The 26,601-nt window shown below is 43.4% G+C and overlaps 3 protein-coding genes and 1 non-coding gene across 4 annotated transcripts; 2 read left to right on the top strand and 2 right to left on the bottom strand.

Moving 5' to 3' along the window:
• The first annotated feature begins 272 nt into the window (after nucleotides 1–272).
• LOC126561381 (uncharacterized) lies at nucleotides 273–4,877 on the top strand. Its single transcript, XM_050217491.1, has 6 exons — nucleotides 273–2,944; nucleotides 3,009–3,050; nucleotides 3,109–4,108; nucleotides 4,177–4,328; nucleotides 4,476–4,646; nucleotides 4,718–4,877. Exons 1-6 carry the CDS (start codon nucleotides 273–275, stop codon nucleotides 4,875–4,877), a joined length of 4,197 nt encoding a protein of 1,398 aa, XP_050073448.1.
• Nucleotides 4,878–5,695: 818 nt separating this feature from the next.
• On the top strand, nucleotides 5,696–7,249 carry LOC126562355 (fumarylacetoacetase). The gene is made up of 4 exons (XM_050218830.1): nucleotides 5,696–5,785; nucleotides 5,845–5,928; nucleotides 6,004–6,739; nucleotides 6,895–7,249. The coding sequence occupies exons 1-4, from the start codon at nucleotides 5,705–5,707 to the stop codon at nucleotides 7,242–7,244; spliced, it is 1,251 nt and encodes a 416-aa protein (XP_050074787.1). The 5' UTR covers nucleotides 5,696–5,704; the 3' UTR covers nucleotides 7,245–7,249.
• A 4,544-nt stretch (nucleotides 7,250–11,793) lies between these two features.
• Nucleotides 11,794–25,075, bottom strand: LOC126562070 (glutamate decarboxylase). Its single transcript, XM_050218481.1, has 6 exons — nucleotides 25,001–25,075; nucleotides 19,261–19,500; nucleotides 15,422–15,990; nucleotides 15,251–15,318; nucleotides 12,958–13,036; nucleotides 11,794–12,312 (listed from the first exon to the last, which is right to left on the bottom strand). The coding sequence occupies exons 1-6, from the start codon at nucleotides 25,062–25,064 to the stop codon at nucleotides 11,794–11,796; spliced, it is 1,539 nt and encodes a 512-aa protein (XP_050074438.1). The 5' UTR covers nucleotides 25,065–25,075.
• Trnaa-agc (transfer RNA alanine (anticodon AGC)) lies at nucleotides 19,736–19,808 on the bottom strand. The gene has a single exon. It is a non-coding gene; the product is annotated as a tRNA-Ala (tRNA).
• Nucleotides 25,076–26,601: the final 1,526 nt, after the last annotated feature.

Raw genomic sequence — 26,601 nt, 5'->3', positions numbered from 1 at the left:
AATGTTTTTTTTCATTGAGTGAACAAAATCAAAACTCATATTTTTACAGCTGAATTTATATGTTGTCCAAATATAATATATTAACAAAAATAGTGCATTATGTTCAAAAACCATGCAAATGTGTAGCCTGGGCCTAATGTTTACATTCCAGCTGTCAAGCGTCATTGCGCCTTCTCTCACGCACACTACTGCACCAAAAAGCCGCATGCTCGCCCGCCAGTCAACTTAAACAAACGATCGTTCAACAAAGTAAACTTTCAACAACCGAAAAAATGGGCTTTAATACGAAATTGTTGCATGATTTATGCACAACCAACACGGAAATTTACGAACAAGTGATACAATTCGTGCTGAACGAAAGCATTTTCCTACAGAATGTACAAAACCTACGGAAATCATCCCTCGAAGCGTTGGTGTACGTGTTGCTCGTGAAACGGCGCGGCAAACTTCCCGACACAATGCTCAACGGGGACAAATTTAACCTCCAGAACGTTGTATCGCTCATTCACCTTAACCATCTACGGCTTCAGCAGGATAATGAAAGCTTCCGATGGATTTTAAGTGCCCTAACGCTGACCGTTTTAATCGAGCAGGATGGTGGTCGATCCGTCCGCTCGCAGCTGGAAACGATTGTTAACAAGTTTGATCGCGATTTTCACGAAATACCACTGTACTATGATGTGCTGCGTACAATACTCATTTTAGCAAAGGAAAACCACGAGCTCGTTCCCATCTGCTGCAGTGGATTGGATGGTGAGCAAATGGTTCGCCGATTGTCATCGGAATCGAGATTGGTACGGATGAAAGCATTGGCCTGTCTGCAAACGATGATGGAATTCAACAAGGACTTATACAAACAGTGGTTGAACCTACTTCAAGATTCAAAGCTCATGATCGAGAGCAAAGTGTTTATGCTGCACCAGTTGATGGAGACTTTGCTGCGTTTGTGCGATAGAGATGCTGATATACTAACCACCCTGCAGTCAGAACACGTTTGGCAGATATGTATGGAAGGTTTCACCACCAGGGACCTCATAACCCGAAAGGAAACGTTGGCCTTTGTACGGTACGCTATCGGATATGCGAAACAAAGCGGACAGAAGCTGGATGGACAGTATGTCCACTGGTCCGCCGAGCGAGCAGAATCGGAACGGCTTACCAACGGTTGGCAATCGTTCGTGACCGTTGTGGAAGCGTTAAATGAATCCCAAACGCATCTAATTCTACCAGCACTGCAACTGTTTGGGCAGGTGTACCCGCTGCATGTTGCATGGAAAAATGTGCTTCTACGATTAATTATGCAGCACGAAAATGGGCGTGTTGTGAACGTTGGAATGAATCATTTTCTACGCTTTAGGACGTTTGATCCGACGGCAACGGAAGTAGAAAAACTATTTTTGGACACGTTTAACCGGATGGCAGTGTTTGAAAATGTTGCGGAAATGATCTCCAACCTTACTGAGTACTATCGCACACCGGAAGCTTCTGCCTACGCCTATCTGCTAGCCACAATACCAGACATCGGATGGAACTCTGTTCCATTCTACTGCATCGCAAACGTGGTACACAAGCTAACATCTAAAATGGACTCCTTCCCAGGGATAAGCCTCTCATCTCTAACCAACTGTGTAAAAATATGTCACGACGTTAAGAATGTATCCCTGCGCTACATTACACTCGTGCCACTGCTCAAATGTATACCTCGCTTTTTGAACCAATCGAAAAATGATCAAGATTCGCTCGCTCTACTCACAATGGTCAAGGAAATCGAGAAGCTTTCGTCTGTATTTCACCTGTCGTTGAAAAAATTCCATAATGAGCAAGGATGTACATTCGTCGACTATATTACCACCGATGCGTTAATGACTTGCTTGGGAAACGTTAGCGTGACGGATAGGTTTTTCATCGAGCAACTGTTGGCGAAGCGAATTGCAGCAGCTACCGAGCTAGAAAAGAATCAACTCCTAAGCGCAATCCTTGTTTCTAATCAACCCGTTTATTTAAATGCTTTGGAATGGTTCCCCGAGCTGCAAACAACTCAGCTTACGAACATTGCTTCTATTATTCACTCCACAAAGAGCAACATTATGAAAGCAGAAGAAACGGGACAAAGGATTCCTTCCGTTACATTTAACGTTCTGGCACAATTGGCCAGTCTAGTGCGGTCAGTCTGCGACAGTAATTGTCTGGAGGATTGGATGGAACTAGTAGCGTACCTGAGGACGCTAGCAAACACCCGGTTGGCTACCTTCGATTACGTTCAAACGGTTGCCATAGAGACGATTCAAATGACGCACGTGTTAGCTGCATGTATGAACGACCACATGCTTGCTGCCAAATTTTATTTCACAGTTTCAATTAAAGATCTGAAGGACAGCTTTCAACGCAATCAAACCACGGAACGTCCAACGATCGATGAAGTGTATGGGATGATTACGGACATTTATTTGTGCCTCTGCCAGTCACGCGTACCACCAGCAAGAACGTTCGCATCCGATGAGGATTGTTCGAAACTGATCAGTTTACTGGACGTTGGGAACATCCATGTACTAACGACGGTGATCGAAATCCTTTACACAGATACGGCAGATGATTGTTACGATGCGGGACGGTTTACTGTGGTTGATCGTTGCTACAAGGAAATTTTAAATTACCGCAAATCGGACCATTTCATGAAGCTGATGGAGAAGTTCATTGCAATGCTATTGCAACCGTACCGCCGTATGACCGCCGAACGGGATCTGGATTCGGTTGAAATTGAGCCACGTGTTACCGAGTACGTTAGCATGTTTCTCGATCAGGCAAAAACCATTTACGGGCTGGCTAATATTGTGTTTGACACGCTGTTTCAAGTTCCCGTAGCAATTCTACTGAATTGGGGAAGCTTTGGAAAGCTGCTGTTGCAGGGAATGATTTTTGGCGATGTCCCGAAGCGAGATCAAAAGTAAGTCGTACATCGCGTGGAGATACCGTTGGAAAAAAAGTTAAAAATTAATTTATTTTTACAGACTGGAATGCGATGTTGTGGATCGTTGTGGGATCAATGTTCCGTGAGTCTAAAATTCAATTTACATAATTTCTGTTGATCATATTCTTTTTTATTTTTAGCTTCAAGCAATGCACACGCTACCTTTCGCAGGCGGACGCCCGAGTACGTGTGCTTTGCGTACAGTTCCTCTACCGAATCGTGCGGACCATCCATCCGGATGCCGTTCTCTTTCTGCTTAAGCTAGAACGTATGTTAATCGAACGGTTCACACAACTAACGAAAGCGAAGGAACGTTACTATGCCGATTCCATCACCCACCGGCAGAAGCTTCGAATCGTACAGGCTCTGTGTGTCGTACTGAAGCTAACCGGCACCAAACCGTACCCTCTCCTAGAGGTCATGCTGTACGAAACGAATCAACCCAACATAAACTATCTGATCGAACTGATCGTAGCGGACAGCTCGATCGATACGCTCACGATCGCACAATCGATCCGCAACGAGAAGGTGAAAGTGTCCGGCATACAGTCGGTGTTTGTCATACTCTGGTTGCGCTGTTGCCAGACGAATGTGCTCGACGAGCAGTACATCTATCTGCTACTACCCTGGACAATGGCACAAAACTTTTCCACCCGACTGTACGCACAAATAACGATCAAAAAGCTGATCGGTAGGTTCGCAACGGGTCCAATCGATGAAGGACCGTTCCGGGAGATATATGGCGCCGTTAATAGCTACCTTCGGCAGGGCAATGTTGAGCGTAACATTGAAAAGTGTATGAAAGATTTTCGCTTCAACAGTGTGTTTGATTACGGTAATCTGCTCACGATGGAAAACGTGTTCCACAGCATACCGAAGGTATCGGGTGCGCCCGGTGAGGATATCGTCGAGACAGATATACTGAGGGATTGCTTGAAAACGCTCGGGCTGGGTGACAATAATCTTGGTCATGCGCTTGTGTTTGATGAACTACAGATGGAGCAGCGGGAAAATCTTTTCCTCGCCCAATCGGTAGGTGGAACGGATTTTGTGCAGCGAAAGATCGTTCCGTTGAAAAGCTTGGAACCGAACCAGGAACTACTGCTAGGGTTGCCGCAGCAGCTTTGTGTAAAGAAAATGGTAAAGTAGCGAAAATAAGACGAAGGAGAATTGTGCTTTTATCTTTATTTTTCCTCCTTTCTTTTAAGGACTCAACCGAAGGATTAATCGTTGTAGCGAGCTTGGTTAATCGGGCTCCAAATCTCGGTGGGCTAGCTAGAACGTGTGAAATATTTGCGGTCAAACAGTTTGTCATAAACTCGCTGCAAGATATCGATAATAAGGAGTTTCAAGCGCTTAGGTAAGGCACACAACTTTCACATCCTAATTAAAAACTTCCTTCTGTTCTTAACGACTCTTCCTCTACCTCTACTTCCGGACTGCCCGGACGGTAATTGATTAGAAGCGCTTCATAAAAAGCTCATTTTGTCTCACCCCAACCCTGCAGCATGACGGCCGAAAAGTGGCTTAATGTGGGCGAACTGAAAGCACACAAGATAGTCGAGTATTTGGAGGAAATGAAGGGCAAAGGATATTCCATCGTGGGAGCGGAACAAACGACCGGCAGTAAACCGATACAGCAGCTAATGTTCCCTAAGAAATGTATCCTTGTGCTGGGGTACGTATAACTCTTCTAGCGTGTAAAAATTGACGACCATTTTAGGTTTTTTTTTGTTTTGCTTCTTCCAGACACGAAAAGAATGGCCTACCGGCTGAAGTTATAAGACACTTGGATTTAATCGGGGAAATACCACAGTTCGGTGTGGTACGATCGCTTAACGTGCACGTTACCGGGGCGATCTTTATGTGGGAGTACGCCAAACAGCATCTTGTGGTTACGGAGTTGTGAACGGCGCGACCAAAAGTTTGTAGATTGATATGGTGAGAACATTATAAACACTACCTTCAAGAAATTCATTTCATTAGTACAAAATTGCTCCATTGAAAGAACTGATCCGGTAAGCTTTTTTTGTTAAACATATTAAACGATTCACAATTTTCCACCCAATTTTTTCTCAGCTGGTTGTCTATTTCTGCAACTGATGTTAGACTGTTTTTCCTCGTGGGGTGAATGAAACGATTTCTATAATAGTTTTCAAATTTTATTACATAAACAAAGTGTATCACTTCGACGATGTGCCACCCTGTAAATGTACATATATCCAGAAACACTATGTTGGAAGTTTTGTATCACTTTAAAAGCTTGTTTTGTACGAGATATATCTACACCCTCGCGCGCTGAGAGACAAGCCTCCCAAAGCGAGAATGCAAATGAGCTTATCTCCGGTTGACTGCGTCGCCGCATCGCTATGTTGCTTGCCCTCTGTTCCCATGCGGTAAACAACATTAGGGCAAAAAAAAACTCATTCCATGCTATCTCACCAACACCACAAAAACCGGTCTCTCGCCGTACGATGCTGGACGCCAACTCGTAAACAAGTTGTGCCTTCCAGACCGTCATCGTTTTACGTCGTCATCACGCTCGCGTTTAGAAGCTCTCCGGTCGGATCTTCTGGATTTGGATGGTCAGTTATCTACCGAGACCGCTATCGTAAGGAAGCAAACAGTATAGCTATCCGTTTGTGGTTGTTACCGACGCTAGTCACTGTGGTTTGTGTCTGCATTCCATACTTCTATCTCTCCGAATCAGAGCACCAACCATCTACGAGCGGAACCATGTCGTTTGTTGCGGTACCACAGGGAAGCGATTTCCCGATCGAAAATCTTCCGTACGGTGTATTTAGCACCGCTGGCAATGTAAGATCACATTAAATGAACGATACAAAAGCATTTTATACTTGTCCCATCCCTTACAGCCAACAGCTCGCATTGGAGTTGCGATCGGCGAAAAGATCCTCGATCTATCGGCAGTGGCGAGCTATTATCCGGAAGGTGTACGGGTATGTACAGTAAAATACAATTTCCTATAAAGCAATAGATCACAAAAGATCCGATCCATCCACTTCCCATTCCAGAATGCCCTGCAAGCGACCGTCCTGAACGATCTAATGTCGCTCGGTTGTGACGCTTGGACCGAAGTAAGACGCATCACCAAGGAACTCCTGCTCGAAGGTTCTGCGCTACACAAAGATGCGGCTCTTCAAGCCCGTGCCCTTGTACCGCAATCCGATGCGAAAATGCACCTTCCAGCCAACATCGGCGATTATACGGATTTCTACTCTTCGATCCATCATGCCACCAACGTTGGCGTTATGTTCCGGGGTAAGGAAAACGCCCTGATGCCCAACTGGAAGCATCTTCCAGTTGGATACCATGGCCGTGCTAGCTCGGTCGTTGTATCCGGCACACCAATCCGTCGTCCATATGGCCAAACGCTTCCGGTCGATGGTGCCGATCCAGCTTTCGGCCCATGCCGATTGTTTGATTTCGAGCTGGAAATGGCATTCTTTGTCGGTGGACCACCAACCGAGCTGGGCGAACGGGTTACGGTGCGTGACGCCGCTAAGCGTGTGTTCGGGTTCGTGCTGATGAACGATTGGAGTGCACGGGACATACAAAAGTGGGAGTACGTTCCGTTGGGACCGTTCACGGCGAAGAATCTCGGCACGAGCATTTCACCGTGGATTGTACCGGTGGCAGCGCTGGAACCGTTCCTCGTGGACAACTTCCCGCAGGATCCGACTCCATTCCCGTACTTAAAGCACGAGCAAAAATTCAACTTCGACATCAAACTGGAAGTCGACATTAAGCGTAAGTCATTCGTGGAGCCGGTTCTCGCGAGCGCTGAAAGTGAAACCTGTTTTTCGATCGCCTCGGTGCCACATTTGAATAGATTTGATTCTAACATTCCGATTCTTTCCTCTGCTTCTTCTTCTTGCTTCGCTTCGTTCTCGCACCGCGTACAGCGAAAGCAACGGGCGTAGCAACGACGGTTTGCCGCTCGAACTACCGAAACCTGTACTGGACGGCGTTGCAGCAGATCGCCCATCACACCGTTACCGGGTGCAATCTTAACCCGGGCGATCTGATGGCGTCCGGTACGATCAGCGGTGATGCGTCCGACTCGTTCGGTTCGATGCTGGAGCTAAGCTGGAAGGGCACGAAACCGGTTCCGCTGAGCGGTGGGGAGTCGCGTAAATTTCTACAGGACAACGATGAGGTCGTCATCCGTGGGTACTGCTCGACGGATGATGGGCTGAGGATTGGATTCGGCACGTGCGCCGGTGTGGTGCTTCCGGCAACACCGTTCGAATGAATCGTGAATCGGGCAACCATATGAATCCGGATTTTCGTTGCATATTCAAAAAAGGAAAAAAGTGTTGAGAAATATAATGAAAAGACAGAGAGTAGTAGTGCATGTCGGGACCATCTTTTTTTAAACTACCGATTTCCAATACAGATATTATACGCCTTTATTGAATGCATTGTCCTTTTCTCCGTTGCGTTTTTGTTGCCACTTGCTTATTCCGTTCCATTCTTTTCATTCATTTTTATTTAGTTTCTTTTCAACAACACATAACATCTAGGTAAATGGGGATTCGTTTAATGTTTTGTTTCTGTTTTTTATGTGTTTCCTCTATGTTTTTTTCTTATTACTTTGTTACTATTATGCGGGCAGGGTGTCGGACCATTTGTTTCGCTGTTTGCTTCTAGGTATGTGTGTGTGTGTGTTTCGTTAAACTTTCTTACTAATTCGGCTGTTGTGTACTTAAACATTATACGATTGCATCGACTATTGCATTGCGTATGTTAGCTGTAGCGGAAATTGGGGCAAGTGTGCCATGTTAAGCAATTCATGCTGTTACTTACTTAAATCTGTTTAAAAAATGGCTGGATATGCTTTCATTGTCATTTTACCCTTATTGTTTCATTTAATATCCAGCAACAGAAAAATAAAATATGAAAATACATCTGTTTTATTAAAGCTAAAAAAAACTGTGGTGATTTTATAAGTACTGGGACAAGAGTGCCACCCATAAGGGGCAAGAAGATCATCTAAATAAAATATACAAAAATTATGAAAAAAAAATCAATTCAGATAAAATATGGCGGTCCGATGGAGATATGGCCCCGGTCTTCATACGGCAAGAAGAGATTAAAAACCCATTCGTACTGGATCCCCGTAGAAAGGGACTGACTATCCAATAATGTGATATCAGAATGTCTACCTAGCCTTTCGATGGCCGGCGTGACCTAGTAGTAGGTCGCAAAGCCAAGAAGAAGAAGACGAAATTTCATTATTAAATACTAGGGTAAAATATGATTCACCAATTCCTCCTTTTTTGGGTGTTAAAATAGCTTCAAAAAAACCGAGAATACCGAGAATAAAGAGGGAGTAGCTTGACAAATTTGTAAACAATCAGATCAAGAAAAACTTAGAATACGGCACCGAGCCGTAATACTTAAACTAAAATAAAAAATAATAATAGTTTCCTAACGACCTAGACGACCTAGCTGGTTGCTACTGGCCATGGGATTTGTCTTCTTGGGGTGGTAATCTTTGACTTTTGTTATCGATTAAAACTTCATCTTCTTAAGCGGTTCAGGTCACCCAATGTCTCTGTTCGGTCACGAATTTCGCTGCCGATTGTATTCTAGCCACCATTTTTTGTGGTCCAATCCGCTTACAGGGACTCACCATCGCCGCTTCTTTGCGGTCTACTAATGAAAAAAACACATATGGATCGGTTTCTGGCGCTCGATCGCTAGTCGGATGAATCGGAATAAGTATTCCAATCCAGAATTAAGATCTTGAGCTCGTAAACAACATTTTTTTTTTATAAAATCAGCGTAAATTATTGGTGGCACTCTTGCCGGTAAAAATAGAGGCTGTTTTGGCCCTAAAGATGAATTATTTGCATGTTCGATTTTTCCTTGGAAAACTCTAGTTTTTTTTTCTTGAATTTACTTCACGAATTGCTGTCTTTTCTTATCTCAACTTTGCCTTGTAATTGAAGGCTATTTGAATTTTTGTTTCTATTGTTCTTGTCAGAGCTTATTTGAACTGGTGAAAATATTATAAGATTAAACGCATTTTTGTAGAAATGATAAGTGGCTCACTTGCCCCAACTTCCGCTTAGTATTTGTTTCGTTGGCTAATAATTCCTCGACTCTCACGTGAGTCAAAGTTTGCGAAAAGGATAGTTGTAACACGTTAGCGATTACATTTTGTTTGTTTTGTTGGAACAAGAGCATTATTGTACGGTACTAATTCCCATGCTTTTTTTTGTTGTCACCGTTGCCCAGAACGCAATTGAATAGAATAGCAGCTTTCATAATGCTTACGATCGGAAGCGGAAACTAATGTGCGCATGTGCTTTTCGTTTAGCTCCCCCGGGTTTTCACTAATCGTATGGCTTTTGTTTGTTTGTTTTGTTCTCTGTCTAGCGAGCTCGTTCGTACGATCGTTACAACGATACAACTAGTATAAGGATTTACTTCATTTTGTGGGGGTTTTTCTTTCTTCTAATTTTGCATAATTCACTGTACCACACCCATATTACACATTACGATAAAAACGATTCACATCACTTTCGAGATGAAATATACAGACAGAACGGTTGTGGGGGGATGCTGATGCCTTTTCATTTTTTTTTCCCCAGATGGACACTGTAGCATGCGTCACACCTGTACCGTTGGGCCCTTGCCATCCCACTTCCCCGTCGAGCAAACGAGCGGTATCTGAGAGTGAGCGCGAATCGTCGTTTAATTAACATTTCATTTGAAGGAAGACTTTGTGATTTTGTCGTTCGTTTTTTTTGTTTTGCTTTTTGGCTTTCGGCTCCGTTCCAGCTTTCTGTCACTGGATGGAGCGCCGTAAAGCGACTTAAAATTAGAATTCTACTAAAATCATACAATGTTTGTTGGAGCTTTTTGGAGGCTCGCTCGCTGTGTTTCTACAATAGTTTAACTTACACCTCCTGTTGGCACATTTTCCCTAACCACTCTCTCTCTCTCTCTCTCTCTCTCTCTCTCTCTCTCTCTCTCTCTCTCTATCTCTCGCTCTCTCGTCCACCAATTTCGCGTAAATGCTGTTGTTTGTTCTATTTTTTAGAATACATATAAGCAAATGATGCAAACTTATCATACTCTCAAAAAACTCTCAACAGATTCATGGATGCAACAGATTGCGGAAATGTCAGCAAAACACACATAAAAGCGCATGCCTTTCAGTTCCCTTACCGCGGACTAGACTCTGGTACAACATTTAACAAACCGTTCTAAAAACCATATCTTATCAGCGTGCGGAACTTCTCATTCCTTTCCCGATATCTCATCCACCTACATACAGATTTTACACACAGCAACGGGAGGCTCATTCAACAATATTCGCACTTAGTTGGGCGATAACATTCTCAGTCAGGGCTAGCCACGTCTACTCTTCTCTAGTTCTCATTCAAACTTGTCTGTGTGCCTGTGTGGGGCCTTTCGATTTTATCTTGACCACACACTAGCCTCGCTACAGCCTGTCTTTGGGATCTTTGGGCGCATTTTCCTTCGCTCACGGTAGGGAGACCTGAAGCATCAACAGACCTAAAAGCCTAATATTTACATATCGTTACATATTGTCTACCGCTGACAGCATCCCAGTGTGACAAAATGGGAAATCGGGAAGCATAAGTCAAAACGGAACTTAGGACCAACTCAGAACAGACCGTTTGGCAGCTCGTGTTTAAAGCTCACTGTCTACTAAATGCAGTTGATTATGTTTCTTTAAAATGTTTGTTTAAATGCAAGTAATTTGTGACCTTTTTCTGAGCTTCAATACCTATTTTCCCACCTCAGGAAGGATGTTTCGGGGTGCTTTTTTTCTGTTGTCACCCCACAAAATAGCATGAGTATTGTTCGATTACAATCTGAAGGTACATCGAATACGGGTAAATACATCGATGGTGAAGACGTTTTGCGGAGCATTAAAGGAGGAAAATAAAACCTAAGGAACGTTTATGCTAAATTCGCAAACTTCCCTGTCCATCTCTCGGCTTCCACTTCTACCCCAAAAAGGCCAAAATGGGGGATGGTTGGTATGGCGTGTTACAGTAATATTCTGTTTTTGTATATATATTTGAAGATTGTGTACATATGTATATATATATTTCTCTAGCGTTTGTATGCTTTTTTTGTTTTTCTTTTGGTTGTATATATGTTTCTATACCCTCGTTTTGGGGGGGGCGTCTCATCAGCGCAGAGGGGAGAAAATTTCAATTCAAACAGTCAAGACTTTCGGTAAATAGTTGAGTTTTTGGAATGCGTCGTTTGTTTGAGCTTTGAGTTTTTCTTTTACTGAACTCCCATTTCTGCTGCTGCTGCTGATCTAGCTTTTCGTGGTAGAACTAAAGCTAAGATTTTGCACAAACTATCACCGGGAAAGATTTTAAATGCATCCGTTTAACAGGGTGAGGGTGTGCTAAAACAAAGTGATATGTCTTTGACACAATTTACTAAGATATAGAAAGGGTAAATAAATATTCTAATAAACTATCTCGTTTAACACGTGCAACCGCATAAGTAACGATTCAAGATGGCCGTTCTAAACAAACCTCACAGATCTGGTAAATAAAGCTGGATTGGGGAGGGGTTTTGTTTTTGTTGGCCTTCGCTTTTCGCTTGCCAAACAACACAACAACAACGTGGTTGAAGATATTGATATGTCTTCACAACTGATACTCATTGGTTGATTTCGAATTTTTTAAAAGTGCTGCTGCCCTTTACGCAATTTGAGCCCGCACCCTCTCATCGATGGGAACTGAATGGGCCGGAACAGCACCAGCGTACTGGCGTGTACAATTAGCTGCCTCAGCTGCTTACAGATCCTGTCCGAGACGATCGATCTCGTTCAGCATAAAATCAACGTCCGCCTCCGTAACCGCAACGGACGAGATGATCGAGCGGAAAAAGTTCGGACGCCGATCGTCCGGTTGATAGCCAACCATCAGCGTGCCGGACTGCATCATGCGTGACTTAATGATTGGACAGATCTTACCGAGCTCCTGCTCCTTCTTCGCGTCGTGCGGTACGCCGCGCAAGCGCTTCGGTATGTACCAGAACGACACGTTAACGCACTCCGGCTCCATGATCAGATAGAACTTGTCCGACTGCTGCCTGATGCGCTTCACCTCGTACTCGGCCAGCTCCATCAGGTGGTCCATATGCTTGCCGAACCCTTCCGTACCCTTGGAGCGCCACTGGAGCCACAGCTTGAAGATATCGTTGTGCCGGCCGCACTGGATCACCTTGTCGCCGGTGTCGTAGCTAATGTCGTACAGCTTGTCCGTCATGAACAGGTACTCGGCAGACATCTGGTTGCAGCTAATCAGGAGTCCCTGTTTTTTAGGGGGGGAAACGAACGATAAGTAAGGAAAATCAGAACCCAGGCAAGGCTAAAATACTTGGCTTGCTAAAGAAGAACTCGTTTTTTAAAAACTTTCACCATTCAAGCCGGTGGAAACCGACACATCTGGTGTGCAAATACGGGCACCTACTCAGAGCCGTTTCGCTTCGCGGCAATCAATCGTTAGTGCAAATAACTCCGATCTCAGCCGAAAACATGGTTCATCAATTTAGCGCCCACTTTCGGATGGATGTAAGTTCATCATCAAATTTCTCCCGATTGTCGGAGCAAGGATTTGCGGATTACGCAACTAAACTTTTACTCATCTGCGGCGTTGAATCCACGGCAACAAATTCTTTGCCAACTTCGATCGATTTTCTACCGCATTTTGTTTTTCTCGCACACTGCGCTCCACCACTGCTGCTGCTGTCATAATGGATGGGTAACGTATTGCGGCAAATTAAATACGCCTGATTTATGAGGCACCTCGGCCTGTCCCGGGCAAAATGTTTCCAAGTATTTTGTTTTCTCCCTCTCTTTACACAACTCCGATGTGAGAGTTTGTGTAACTATTTCAATCACTGTAAATGTAAAATGTTCCCCTCGCCCTACCCGCCCCCCCTCCCCTGATACTTACATCCTCCTTGAAGTGAATCGTCGAACACTGCAGCAGTGCACCCATCAGCTTGTGAGGGTTCCATGTGATCGAGTCGCATCTGGAACAGAAAGTGAGAAGAAAACACGTTACCAGCTATTCCCCCTTTCTGTACAAGCACTGAAAATGAAAAGGGGTTCCTTGTTTTTGGATCAAATCAGGGTGGTGACAAACATTTTCCCAAACAATCCTAACCACACACGCGCACGGGCTCACAACACCCAGAGGAGTGTTTAAGAATTAATTTTATGTACACAACGGAACCACTTTTTTATGAGCTGAGAGTGCCAAATTTGCATGAGCAGTCAGGTTTTTTTTCCTCCACTGGATCGCTTATCAGTGTTTGCACAGGTCGATGATGGGGGTTTTGAATGCAATTTTACTTATCGGAAGCATAAGCTTTAAAGGTTGATGAAATTATTGTCCAAACAAGCAAGTAAATGTGTTTTTGTTGGAGAAAACTTATATGAAGAATCTTCACTGTCGTCTAAATCCTCATTTCTCAGGCGCAGGTGTAACAATTGCTTGTGCAGGGATTAAACAAGTCAGCCAGTTAATGCTACCGGCCAGATAACGGTTGGCAGCCATTTTCTAAAACATCATACCACAGGCTCACATCGAGTTTATGTAATCCTGCCAGACGGTTCTTGTAATTCCTGCAGCATTACGTTGAATATGACGACTCTGGCAGCCGTTTTTAATTGTTTTAACATCCCATTAATTCCCTTTGTGGCAGGTGAAATGGGCTAAAATGTGCTTCATCATATCGAGTAAACGTTAATTACATATTTGAAGCAATAAAAGTTAATTTCATAAACGATTTCCAGCACCACTTGCTGATTGTTTTGGAATTTAGTTTAAAATTTTAAGTAAAATTTGCATTCAACCCACAAACGCAAAAAAAAATCGCTTAAAATTGCTCTTCCTGGCTTTCGAGCTCTCGGTGGTGTACCGCAGCAGGATTATCATAAAATTACAATTCATTTTCAAACAATTACTTTCACCCGGCCGGCTTTCACCGGCCGGGTTTTTGGGAGATTTCTAGCGCCAATCTGAAAAAGCTTTTAGGCTAATGACGATGGTTCCATGCCAGGCGCACTCGTTTGACGCAATCTGATCGCCTGTAGTAGTGTTAATGATTGGACAGATTTTCGGAGTAAAGCGTTGAATTAACTTTGTGGTCTTGTTTTTGTTGAAGTAAGGATTTTGATTAATTATGCATCAATGGAAGCAATTTCAAATGGCACACGTGGAGTCTCCTCAATTTTGAATGTTGTGCGAGATTTTCGATGGAAAATAAGCAAAGAAGTATAAAGAATCGCTGGAACCAATACTGTCCATTACTTGCACATGTCCTGCAAGCTGTTACATTGCATCCCGCTCCCTGCTCGAGTAGGTTCTGGAGGAATTTAATTTCGTTACAATTAGTTACAGCAAATTCCGTCCCCAATTGTTCGTGCCTTGTTCCGCCATAAAATCCTGCACCATGGTCTGCATGCGGACGAACGGGAAAATCAATAAGCATTCCAGTGAGGGAAAACTGGGTAAAAAAAGGGTCGTATTTTGCCACCGGATGTTGCCAGGTTGTGAGCGACCATCACTTTGGCTTTGGCGCGCCCAAAACGGTAACTTCCTGACTGTTTGCACGGGCTTTGGTATTTTAATTTCCCTTTCGTTTTGCCATTCTTATGACGCACTAAGGGCAAGGCATAACAAAGCAAGATTTAACAACAACAAAAAATGGTTCCATTCAGACATGACTTCTTTTTTTTTCTTCTTCTAAAGTGAGCAATACAACGTAAAGAATTGAATGCAAACGCAAATGCGCATCATTCGGATGCTGCCTCTTCGGTGTCGACTATCAACCTGTTCCGTATCGCACACAGCATGACCCGACAAACAATCATGTGTCCGGGACACATGGTGCCCGCCGGAAGAAGGGAACCTAAGACTCATCCGAAGCTGTCGACGACCCTTCGACCGTACAACCGTTTTGACAGTCGAGTGAGTGATTAAAGTCTCCTCGCCGACACAATAACCTCGCACCAAACAGCTGTGACCGGGGATGTGGGGTGGAGGATTGGAGAATTACTTTTTCCCCTCCTCTTCCAACCGAGTGGTTAAAATTCTGAATCTGAATTCCACATCCTGACATGTTTCGTTGTCAATTGTTTGCCTTCAGTGGTGCGTTCATGGGCCGAAGATTAAAGTGCGTTGTTTTGCTAATTGCAACCCTTGACTGGTGTAAGTGTAAGTCCTACAGAAAAAAACGTACCTTTCGATGCCAGTAAAGCGTGGATGACGGTATTTTTTCGACAGCAGCAAACCACCGCCCCATGCGGCCTGAAAGTAGCGAACGATAGACATGGGGAATGCTTTAATTTTTCTTTCTTATTTCCAACGTTGTGGCTGCTTAAAGCCTAAAAGTATGCAATCGTCCACTTACATCCACATGGAACCAGCAGTTATACTTCTCACAAATGTCCGCCACAGCATTGATCGGATCGAACGCTCCCAGCACGGTCGTACCGGCGGTCGCATTCACAAAGAACGGAATCTGTCCCCGTGCCTTTCGCTCCAGTATCAACCGTTCCAGCTCGGTCGGGATCAGCCGGCCATGCTCGTCCGACGGTACCATCACACAGTTATCCGTGCCGAGCCCACAAACGGCCGCACAAGACTTCACCGAATAGTGGCACTGGTCCGATGTGAACATTACCAGCTCACCGGGCAGGGCGCGCGCTCCATGCTCCTTGTAGTTCGGGAACATCTTATGCCGAGCGGCCAGGAAGGCGTACAGGTTCGAGATGGAACCACCGGGCGCAAGAATCGAATCACCTCCATCCCAGCCAATAATCTTGCGCATCTTCGACAGCACTACGTTCTCCATCAGGATAAACACGGGGGCAATTTCGTACGTGAACATATTGGTGTTGGCGGTCGCGGTAAGCCATTCGCCGGCCATCGATACTACATCCAAACCACAGGACAGCTGATTGAAGAAGTGGGGATGTCCTGAAACAGTGAAGAGAAACAAAACATAAAGAAGGAAAGCGTATTATTTGGTGAGACTTTAATAGAGTTCTATCCAGCCCAATCCATCAAGCTGCTCAGTCTACGCACGGAAGATCCCTAGGCTTTATAGGGCTTTAAGGCTGGGATCATTAATTATGGGAGTAAAGCCGCTTGGTTCCTGGATGTGCTACAAGGGGGAGCCTCAAAACAATCACTTTTCCTGCTAAATGTTGCGTAATAATCCAACCTGCCAGTTTTCGAGCTTGATGAGCCAGCAGCAGCACAACTACGCCATCAGCGTTACTGTATCAAATCAAGCGCGCTACAGCTATGCATCCATCTACTGGATGGAAAAACTCTGTCCGCTTGCCACTTTATGTCCAAAAAACCGCACCTCCTAATGCTATCATTCCTCCAGAAGGTGAGGCTTATGTAAATCTCGCTCAACCACTATCGGACCGAAAACAGATGCTGGAACTCTAGAATCGTGCTAAAAAAAAACGCCTGGGCAAACATTGAAGGGGAAGTGTCTTTCTATCTGTTTATTTGTTTGTGAAAAGGATTAAAATCTCGCATGAAGCACTGACTCTCCTGATCGACACACCAGAGCAAATGGCTAATCTATTGCTATTGCATAGATGCACAAGATGGAGAAGAATGTCAACAATCAGCGGCAAGTTCCCTCGAGAGTGACACACACACACACACAAATGCTCGCCTGCGATGCTGAGGGAGGAACTTCGAAATACGTGGATTACAATGATGTTAGGCAACCCTTCGACCATAATCTCAACCACGAGCCAGGGACGTTCGATTCAATTTTCATCGATAGCGCCTGGGAAGGCCCCCATGAAGAATTGCTCCTGATTACTATTTCATCGAGCCGAAGCCGAATATGTGATGAGGAAATCAAAGTAGGCACTCGACCTCTTCTTCTCTCGCGCTCGTTCGTTGCTATTGTCTACCGTTCCCTTCTTCCATCCATGCTACTAAGATCGGTTTAACAATTCCTCGTTCCTGAGGAGGGTCCTTGTAATGTTGCATCATTCCGACACTTCCGGGTGCCGGATAAAGGCCGTCCGTATCCTGCCGTGTTTGAAGTGTTGTGTAATTCAATTGTGGATATTCAATTGAAGGGAGAGCTGACCGAAAATTGAGCTATTTTGTGGGTTTTTGGTTGCATTCGAGGAGGTATAAATTGATTACAAATGAAGGCTTTGATGAGATGTTTATGTATTACTAAAATTAATACCTCTTCTCGCTAAAGTTCACAGTACAAAAACCCTCTTTTCAAATCTCTCTTGACTTCTGCTCTAATCACATTCGGGTAAGAGGTCCTTTCTCTGCTTTCCACGCCACGCTCGCAACTCATTCATCATTAATTAAAAACACTTGTATGGCGAGTGCTCTTGAGGTGATAACAAAAAACTGCAATCAATCACAACGCGCCACAATAAACACTGCCAATTGATTTCCATAACACTTCCCCAACGTCAACTGAGTCTTGGTGGTTTAAAATTTCCCATTGTCCTTCGAGTGAAATACCACCTCGTCCGTGCGTTCCCAGCGATCTCACGCGGCGAGAATTTAGCCTCAAGGATAATGGAATTAGGTGGTAATAAAATACATTCAATCTGCTGCTTCCAAGGACTCTCTCCTCTTTGACGCGTCTGTGAGAGTCATCAACGTTAGCCGACCTTTTCAAATGGGTGAATGAGAATCTCTGTGCTGCGCTAAAAAAACGAACACACACACACAGAGTGAGCCGAGTATTCCCAAATTTAATCCTCATTCATCGTACATTAACATATTTCACTTGCCAGGCCACGGGTTCTACTGTGGCTGACATTCTCGTCATACGCATCGCTGGCTCTTGCGACGCGTTGTTCCCTTGCGTTCTAACGGTCCCTTTCCCATGGGCCGGAGCTGGGCGTACAGGAAATGTCGGCTTGCGTTTTCCCCGCTATTTATTGCTGTTTATTGATCTAATCTTGGCCACGTGTCCTTGGGATGAAAAGTGTCCCTTTTTTGACGGTAGCCTGGAATCTGAACGAGTCAGGAAAGAAGCTAGGATTTTCTATTGAAACGAATATGTTACTATTTTTTCTACTTTTTTATACAAAAAAAAAGGAAAAGAAGTTGCAATTTCATCATTGAAATATTAAAAAAAAAATATTCAAAATTTGCGAGGTAAAAAATTCAAACCCGTTCTGTCACTTTTTGACACATTCAAGACTTTCCCTTTGCCTACTACGATCCCAATTATGCTCCTATTTAGTCACATCAATAGCTCTAGGGTGATTGGAGACTGCCTTCGGTGTGTCATATCTTCATCATACGCGACTCATCCTACCCGTACCCGTTGTACATCGGAAGGTGAAAAGAAATCAACCAGATTATGACTCTTGTGGCCAGATTTATGCCCAGCTGAAGGGGGTGTCGAATTTCATCCCCAAATATTTTTGCTGCTCAACTCAAGAGGGATCTTATCTCATCGAAAATAGCGGAAGAGCCTGTGGCAGGAAGTTTCGCAAAAGGAAACGACACGGAAGATGTAATGATGAGCCAGCCAGCCCAGAGATAAGGTAGGCAATATCCGGGGACATACGATCCTTTGCTTGGGACGATTTTTTTGGACGAAAATGGAAAATGGAACCTGGATAACTTGGAGGTTCTTAGGAACAGCTTTTCTGAAGTGAAGTTAATTGCTTCTAAATGGCCAAACTAATGAGAAAGAAAGTTCCTGCACAGCTCAAACAGGCAACAAGGCGTCGTGCACCCAAACGTTAAGCGCTTACCTTTCCCACTTCGGTAGGCATTCGTTTGATAAATGATTTTTGGCTCCCTCGTACCTTGGACACTAACGTCCACCCGTTCTGTATTGAATCAGTGTGTACTACGACACATTGTTAGGCAAGTTCCAAGCTGTTCCAGAACTTCCTCTCCCTTACAACAAATGCATTAGGCCAAAACTGTACCCATCTCGCTGAGCACGTCCGTAAATGCGTACGGACAAATCTCGCCAAACGGCCCAATTTGTTGCTCAACTCGAATCACGGCTCGGTTTGATGTTGAGCCGGATTTACGTCTGTTTTCACTTATTTTCCCATTTCGCACCCAAAAACCCGCATCATATGGCGCCAGCTTTGACGCGAAAAGGGACTCAGGCCCAGTGCTCTTTGGTGTCCTTAATCGTGTGTCTAAACAAACGGGTCGAAATTTAATGGTGTCCTCTCTCTCTCTCCCTCTGTGTCTAACCACCCCACTTACCTGTCTTCACCTGATACTTCAGCGTCATGGCACAGTCCTTTACCAGCTGTTGCAGTGTGACGGCATCCTCCGGGATGTCCAGCGTGAGCAGCTTCTTCATGTCCTCCGGATGGTGGAAGTCGAGAATCTTCTCCTTCCGGTCGTTCTGTATGTTGACGTAGTCGACCAGCAGCTCGGCTATTTTGTTCAGAAATTCGCGCGTTTCCGCCGAATCGGCCGACTGTACGCACGGGATGATGTCTTTAAAGTGTGTCGGAAAAAGAGAGAAGGTAAAAAGAACAGGAAAATTCAATTTAATGCCCTATTTAAAGCTAATGAATAGTTTATTAATTAGGGTTTTTGTATATACATCTTTGGTGTTGAATAGTCGAGTTGCTTAAACTCAAAACGATCCAATTTTTCATTCCCAATAAATCTTGCTTTATTGAAGCACATATCCTTACCTTAATTAAAAAAAGATATTTATCTTGAGCCTTGGAGATGCCGGGTATCGATCCCGGTACCTCTCACATGCTAAGCGAGCGCTCTACCATCTGAGCTACATCCCCTGGTTGAATGCCGTGTAATTGTTTTGGTAAAATTGCTAACCATAACATACTTTTACGATCACATGCTGGCACACCGACTTGAACTGGTTTAAAGTATACGCGTTCCGATTAGCCCCGTATTGCCAGCGAAACCTCCCTCCCACCTTCAGGGAGGGAGTGACAAACATGTGCGTCAGCATATATGCTGCAGCGCGTGCTACTGTAATCGCGTAATCAACAGTCGGTCCACACACCGTTCCAATGAACCCCATGCGCGAGTGAAAGGCCACAATGCGCGACACCTGTGCCTGGGTGTGGTGTTTAAAAATAACTCCGTTCGATGTGATCAGTGGGGATAAGCTAAATATCTGTACTACCCCCTCAGCAGGCTATGACTTGCATTTTGTCTATATTTTATAGCAAAGAGTTTCTCATACTTAAGTACGAACTTAGGAAAGTTTATTTAAATATATCATGAACCGTTCACGAAGAGCGATGTACTAAAACTCCGTCTTCAGAATAGAATACTTTGCTTTTATACCTAAAAAAGGCTATGGAAATCACAAAGCAACGTCTACTTTGGTTTTGCTCTTTAGCGGTAGCCTACTTCGTCTAACGCTAGGTACGAGAGCAAAAAAGTCATTTTCTAGCATATAATCCTTTGATATAAACTTTTTTTTATATCCAATAAATAAAGAAAACCCAATATCTGAGGTAGCTTTAAAAACGAGTCACAGAAATCCTCAATTAGCAATTATTTGTGTAATAAAACCTATCCAAGACGTCCAAGTGCTACAGCAAAAAGACTATCAATTTAAGGGGAGATGTCTGCTTGGTACAATATTGCAAAAAAAAAAAACCCTTGTGGAACTCACGACTGCTACCGTAGCCATAGTTGAACCTTTCGGTATTCCTACCACCGATGCTGACTTGCCGAGTGGATTGTTCTTTTTCTCACCCCCATTTCGCCCCTTACTAAACGTCAAGCTGTGAGTCGCTCAAGAGTCTGAACCCCGTGTGCAACAATTCTGCTCTCGAAGGGATTTTAATATTAAAGTTACTACTCTCCTATTGCCCTCCGCACAGATCTGCCACCCCTCCTTTTTGTTCGCAGAACCGAATTCCACCCTCTCCACGCTCTCGGGGGTTGTTTTGCTTGTGACATAGCTGGCGCATAGCTATTTATTTCCCTATTTTCGTCTATCAGCGTGTGCTAAACAACGCTCCGGGAATAGAATGTGCTGTTCGACGCAGCGAAAGAATGTGTTTTATTTGAGCAATTAGTGTTGATATCGTTTTAATTAAGGATTTCTCATGGCATACGGTAGTTGCTGCATGTTGGGTTAAGCGAATCGAAATGATTTCCCTTCGGTTGACGGGCAGAGGACAGCCCAAACCCAACGACCCACTCATCCCATCTTAAAGAGCCGCCCACATTCGACCGTAAGCCACCAACGTCCCCCAAGGGAACCATCACCAAGGGTTTGTGCCACCGAGCCGAGAGGATTAGATAAAAAATGAACAGTATTGACAGGTAGTGGGCAACGCCACCGGGTGTTGGTGGCGGTCTAGTCGGGTTTTCCATCGGGAAAATGGTGAAAAACGATTTTTATAGACTGCGGCCCGGTTCGGTTGGCAGACACGATCCCTCTATATCTATCCATCACGGGCCTAATCCTGGTGGCGAATGAATAGGAAATTGATTTTCTTTCGTTCAACGCTAGGAAGCGTTGTTTCACGACGATTTGGCATCCTGGGTGGCATCCACCGTTGGAAGCACCGAACCAAGATAACCTTTGCTGCCTCTAACCCATGAAGAAGAATGACCTGTACAGTTCTTGTAGCATCCTCCTGTTGGACCGTCTCTTCTGCTGCTTCTTTGTTCCTAGGTTTGCACGTGGTTTTGCGATTTTTCGAACGAACGTCGAACAAAAGGATCACATCCTAGCGAGCGGTTATCATAACTTGCAAGATTATGACCATAATGATAAATCTATTTTGCACCTTTTTTTCGCTATTGATTTTCTCCCATTCTTTTGAAGTTTCTAACGATGGTTGAAAGTTGATTTCAAATACAACAAAGAAAGGAATGCAGGTTTAGAGTTATTGTATAGAAATGTTGTTGAAGTGTTGTTTTTGTTTGTTTGGAGCGAGCTTTTAGCAGTTTTTGTAAGTGTGTTGCTCATGTTCCTGTAATAAAATATTTTATTGTACTTTTGATTTGTTTGATTTTTTAAAGCTTTTATGATTTTTCTTATTTTTTATGCCTTTTAAGGTGTGTTTTTATCTCACCTTTTCTGTGAATACCTTTATTTTGTTCTAATGTTTTTGTTTAAAAATACATTAAATAGTTTATTAGCTATTCTGTTTTTTAATATGTAGTTTTTCTCCTCTGTTGTTTTGTCCGTGTCATTTAAACAATGTTAAAGCTTTTTATGTAAATCTTATTTATTAATTTATTTTGCATTTTGAAATATTTTCCTGTTTGTTCTATTCTTTCCTGTTTTTTAAACTTGTCATTAAACGTATTTATTGTAATTATTTTTGTTCCATTACAGAATTTTTGTCTTTTTTCGTTTTTTGCATAAAATTTCATGTTAAAAGTTTCAATTGTGATGAAATTTTTTTGATCAAATTTTGTTATGATTTATTCATTAATTTTTTTGTTTATTTATTTTTTCTATTGTTTATCGTACTCTTATAAAATTAAAATGCTTCAATTTTGTTATCGCTTGATTCATAATATTATTGTAATGTAAATAGATTTTTATTTTATTTTATTTTAAACTTTTTTAAGTACGACGGCACGTTGCCCTATAGTCATAATTTAAATAGATATTGTTCAGAAAATTCTTCATAGAATCAAATCAACAGCAATTCTTTCCCGTCCTGAAAACAAGTTCCTGACATCTGTCCTCTTATCACACAAAGCTACATCTTTCTACCTTCAACTTCATCGCTTTCTTTGTACCTTCTGCCTCACAGTACGATATGATTCTTGATAACAAAATCCTTCGCATGAGTGGTCACTTCACAGTGGCGGTAACAAATAGTGCCCAAAACAACCTGTCACAACCGGATGCAATCGAGATCGTTTCTTCAAACATCCTACAAGAAATGATAAGCAGCGAAAGAAACAAAAACCATCCCACATACAGCGGCATAATGCGTGTCCTCATGCATTTTCCTGACAGGTTCAAGCGCATTTGCAAAAACCGGAAGAGCCGGCTCGTGCCGTTTGGCTTCTGGTGTCTCGTACTGCCTCGGCTCAGTATGGATAGCGCTGACCGCCGCTTCTTGGGTGTCGCGCACGAGTGATTTCAATTATGTCTGCAACTAACGATCCGTTAAAGTGTAGATAATCGGTTTTATATCGGGTAGCCAAATATTTGTGTCCGCGTTCCGTGCCTTGTACCACGGCAAGTGACACGCACCCGATGTTTCTGGCCATGTGCCTTCCCTTGCGCTTGGGAAATTGTCGCTTGCCATCGTACCATAGAAAGAAGGGGTCGTGGATGTCATGTACGATTTTTCCTGTTTTTTCCTATCAATTCTTTGCCGGGGGTGAAATATGTGCAACATGGAACGTGGAATGCGAAAGGAAACAAATATGGGAGGGGGAAACTATTTTTCTTTTCCCCGTCACTTCCCAGTGCCACAGTCACGTTGGGATGTGTTCGGCTGCATGCTCGATACGTGTACCGTTTGGTGCAAAGGGAACAGAATTTAATAAACGGCCACATTCTTCAAATTCCTTAACGCAGTTTTCTCCCCTCTATAGCAATGTTTTCCTTGCATTATGTATGTTGATGTCCGTGGACAAAAAGAACACACAAATTCAAATCATTCTGCTCACGGGAGGGTTGTGATAGGACAAGCATTTATTAAAGGATTATTTACAAAAAACACTCAAAATTATAAAGAAAAATCTCAAAACATTCCTAACAAAAATGGATCGTGCAAGCATCAAACATTAACATTATGTCCCATTCATTCAGCGCTTCCCGTTTTTTGTCGAGTGTCAGTTTTGTGACGTGTCTGTATTCTGCTCGTCTTTTTATCTGTCGAGTAGACAGGCAGACAGGCAGACACCCGAAGCGTTACACTTGAAACCGATGGACAAACATTTTAATATAGCAAATATGAGCAAACATGGCTGCAATCTGTTCCTGACGGAGCGGAAGTGCCACTTGTGGCGAAGTACGTCACCACTTCCTGACAGACAGAAAGACAGCTGGTGGGTAAGATTGTCTTTTAGGTTTTGTGTACTTCAAAAAGAAATCTAGAAAATTTATAAAAAATGGTTTCCTTGGTCCTTCTCTGACGTAACAGTGACAATGAAGAAGAATTCATATTTTTGGGACAGCAGCTTATAGCTGTGTATTTATGAACCTCCTCAACCATTTCTGACCCAGAGCACAGTACACACATGCGCATCGGCAGCAAGAATTGGTTCTATGTTATGCAACAACATCCAGGAACCAGCCGAAAAATTACTAACCCCAGACCAAAAGCATCGCATGACGTCAATCGCATGTTAAGTGAAAGACAACCCTATTTACTGTATCACAAACATCAAGCCTATGTCCTTAGATTGACCTTTTTTTATAAGAAAACAAGAATTCTAGGACATTGCAGTTCTATATCGGAGTCATATAACAAACAAATGGAAGCTCATTTCCTATATCAATTTCTCAACTGCTAGCTGCTTACATCAACACACAGTTTATGGCGCATGAACCGTTCGTAAGATCCTGCGCATCATTATTCCAAAGCCTGCAAGGACCCATACCTTCCATGGACATAGTGAAAAGAGCATACTCCGCTTTATGGCTCATTTGTGTCCCGAATGAAGGTCATCAAAAGAAATGGGGCTGATTGGTAAAATTAATGAACGATCGTTATGAGCTTCTCGCTTCTTCAGATATGTTCAAAGGCATCGTAGTAGCTGTTCCTACTAAAGCTTTGCGTGTTTATAACAGGATGGGGAGAGAGTTGAGATTCAAATGAGAGGTACAATTTCAATCGAAGCAAGCGATTGGTGTATTTCTTCATCAAGCACTTGGATTAACCGAAAGAAATGAATTCAAATGATAGTCATTAATATTTCACTCCATTTTTGCTTTTCGATTTTGTCGTGTGATAACATTCCGCTTAGTGTTACGCAATATCCTATCCCATCTTATGTAATACTAATGACGGAAAAGACTTACCTTTCGCTGTGAGCTTTGCCGTTTTGTCGGACAGTTTATACTTTTCCACGTTTATCGACGTCATTTTGGCTTTGTCTGTTTTGTGCTGTGAAGTTGAGAACGGACAAAAATACGGTTACATTTTACACTTTTCTTATACAAAATTGAAGGAAACAAAGCTTTATCTACCTGTTGAAGTGTTGGCAGAGAAATGCCTTTCCTTTAGCTAGTTTATTAGAGGACAGTTGTTTGACAAACTGCTTTGCACTAAGAGATTGTAATGATTATGTAACAGTTCTGCAACTCACTCACGCACAAGCACAAACACTTAGTGATACGCTATCACAACCAGGTTGAAAATGTCGATACGTGGAAAATCGCAAACAACCCCTAACTGACCCCTAGCAGCTTGGGAAGTTTTGCAGGAAACAGACGGATTTCGTTGGGAGGCCTCAATTTCTACGCCGTACGCGAGACACAATTTGCACCTTTTTCACACACACACACGCACACAAACGCGCGCTCACATTTACACATCCACAATCACACACTGTATCCGGACGGACCACACAGAACTGGATCTCCGAAACAAAACCGTACTGTCCGACGTTCTCGCGAGCTGTGATGGTTGTGCAGGATTCGACCAGCGAGCAGAACGATTCTGCTGGCGAGCTTTTCGGGTGGCAGCTATCCCACCCACATAGAATCCTACCGCCCAAAAGCATCCATTACGTCATCGTTCAAGCAGTACGCTTGAGAGCGTACACCACGGTTCCTGATGACCTGTCCTGGCCGCCATCATGGATCGAGGCGGAGCTACACACAAACCGTGCGCACACCAGCAATGGGCATCCTCGGCATAAGGACACGTTCCCCTCTTTAGTTATTGAAAGGGGAAAAGATGAATATTGTATGTACTTACGTCCACCCACACCCACCGTTTCCACCCGGATTGTGTGGGGAATTTGTGTGGGATTGTGGAATGGCTTCTGTTTGCTCTGGCAAAGTGATGCCTGAAAAGCATCGAAATCTACCGAACGCCAACGTGTCAACCTGGCCTGGTGGGAAAATGTAACACGCGAGTTGCAACGGATAAATAATAAATAGTAATTCTTCTCGGCTGCGAGCTACTACAATGCTGCCTGTGGACTTTTCTTTTCAAACTAGTACGCTGCAGGTGTTTTTGGCACCGGAGGACAAAATTATGCAAAATGGTCTGTCTTTTGAAATCCTTTCACTAGGAAAGAAACACACATACAAAAAGGCCACCATAATGCTTCGTTTGTAGGCAAATAGGACCCACTTTGGAGGTTAGATTTTTTTTTTAGGCAAACTTTCTGGGACAGGAAAGGCTTTACGGGTGTTGGCAGCAATTAGGGTGGCTTTTGTGGTTGAAAACTGTTGGTGGATGTTGGCTGATGACGTCAAACGCATGGAGAATTGGTTTTTTCCTCACCACAAGCGAGCCATGTGACGACGAATTGGCAGAGTAACAAATGGTTTAGATATACATCAATATTACAGTTGAAATACTATATTTTTAAGTAATTTTCATACAATTTCATATGTGTTTTGTCATGTTCAAAATATATTAGAGAGTTTTTATATTAGAAGTCCTTGCT

Source organism: Anopheles maculipalpis, chromosome 3RL (assembly GCF_943734695.1).
Source record: "Anopheles maculipalpis chromosome 3RL, idAnoMacuDA_375_x, whole genome shotgun sequence".
Lineage (NCBI taxonomy): Eukaryota > Metazoa > Arthropoda > Insecta > Diptera > Culicidae > Anopheles > Anopheles maculipalpis.
This window is presented reverse-complemented; position numbering and strand designations above follow the sequence as displayed.

Bases quoted from the DNA above. Each gene is read 5' to 3' on its own strand.
- LOC126562355 (XM_050218830.1), top strand. From the start codon at position 5,705: ATGTCGTTTGTTGCGGTACCACAGGGAAGCGATTTCCCGATCGAAAAT. The intron at 5,786-5,844 runs GTAAGATCACAT...CATCCCTTACAG, and splicing joins TATTTAGCACCGCTGGCAAT to CCAACAGCTCGCATTGGAGT. The intron at 5,929-6,003 runs GTATGTACAGTA...TTCCCATTCCAG, and splicing joins ATTATCCGGAAGGTGTACGG to AATGCCCTGCAAGCGACCGT.
- LOC126562070 (XM_050218481.1), bottom strand. From the start codon at position 25,064: ATGACGTCGATAAACGTGGAAAAGTATAAACTGTCCGACAAAACGGCA. The intron at 15,319-15,421 runs GTAAGTGGACGA...CGCTACTTTCAG, and splicing joins ACTGCTGGTTCCATGTGGAT to GCCGCATGGGGCGGTGGTTT. The intron at 13,037-15,250 runs GTACGTTTTTTT...TTTCTGTTCCAG, and splicing joins CGCTTTACTGGCATCGAAAG to ATGCGACTCGATCACATGGA.
- LOC126561381 (XM_050217491.1), top strand. From the start codon at position 273: ATGGGCTTTAATACGAAATTGTTGCATGATTTATGCACAACCAACACG. The intron at 2,945-3,008 runs GTAAGTCGTACA...TTATTTTTACAG, and splicing joins GTCCCGAAGCGAGATCAAAA to ACTGGAATGCGATGTTGTGG. The intron at 4,109-4,176 runs GTAAAGTAGCGA...CTTTCTTTTAAG, and splicing joins AGCTTTGTGTAAAGAAAATG to GACTCAACCGAAGGATTAAT.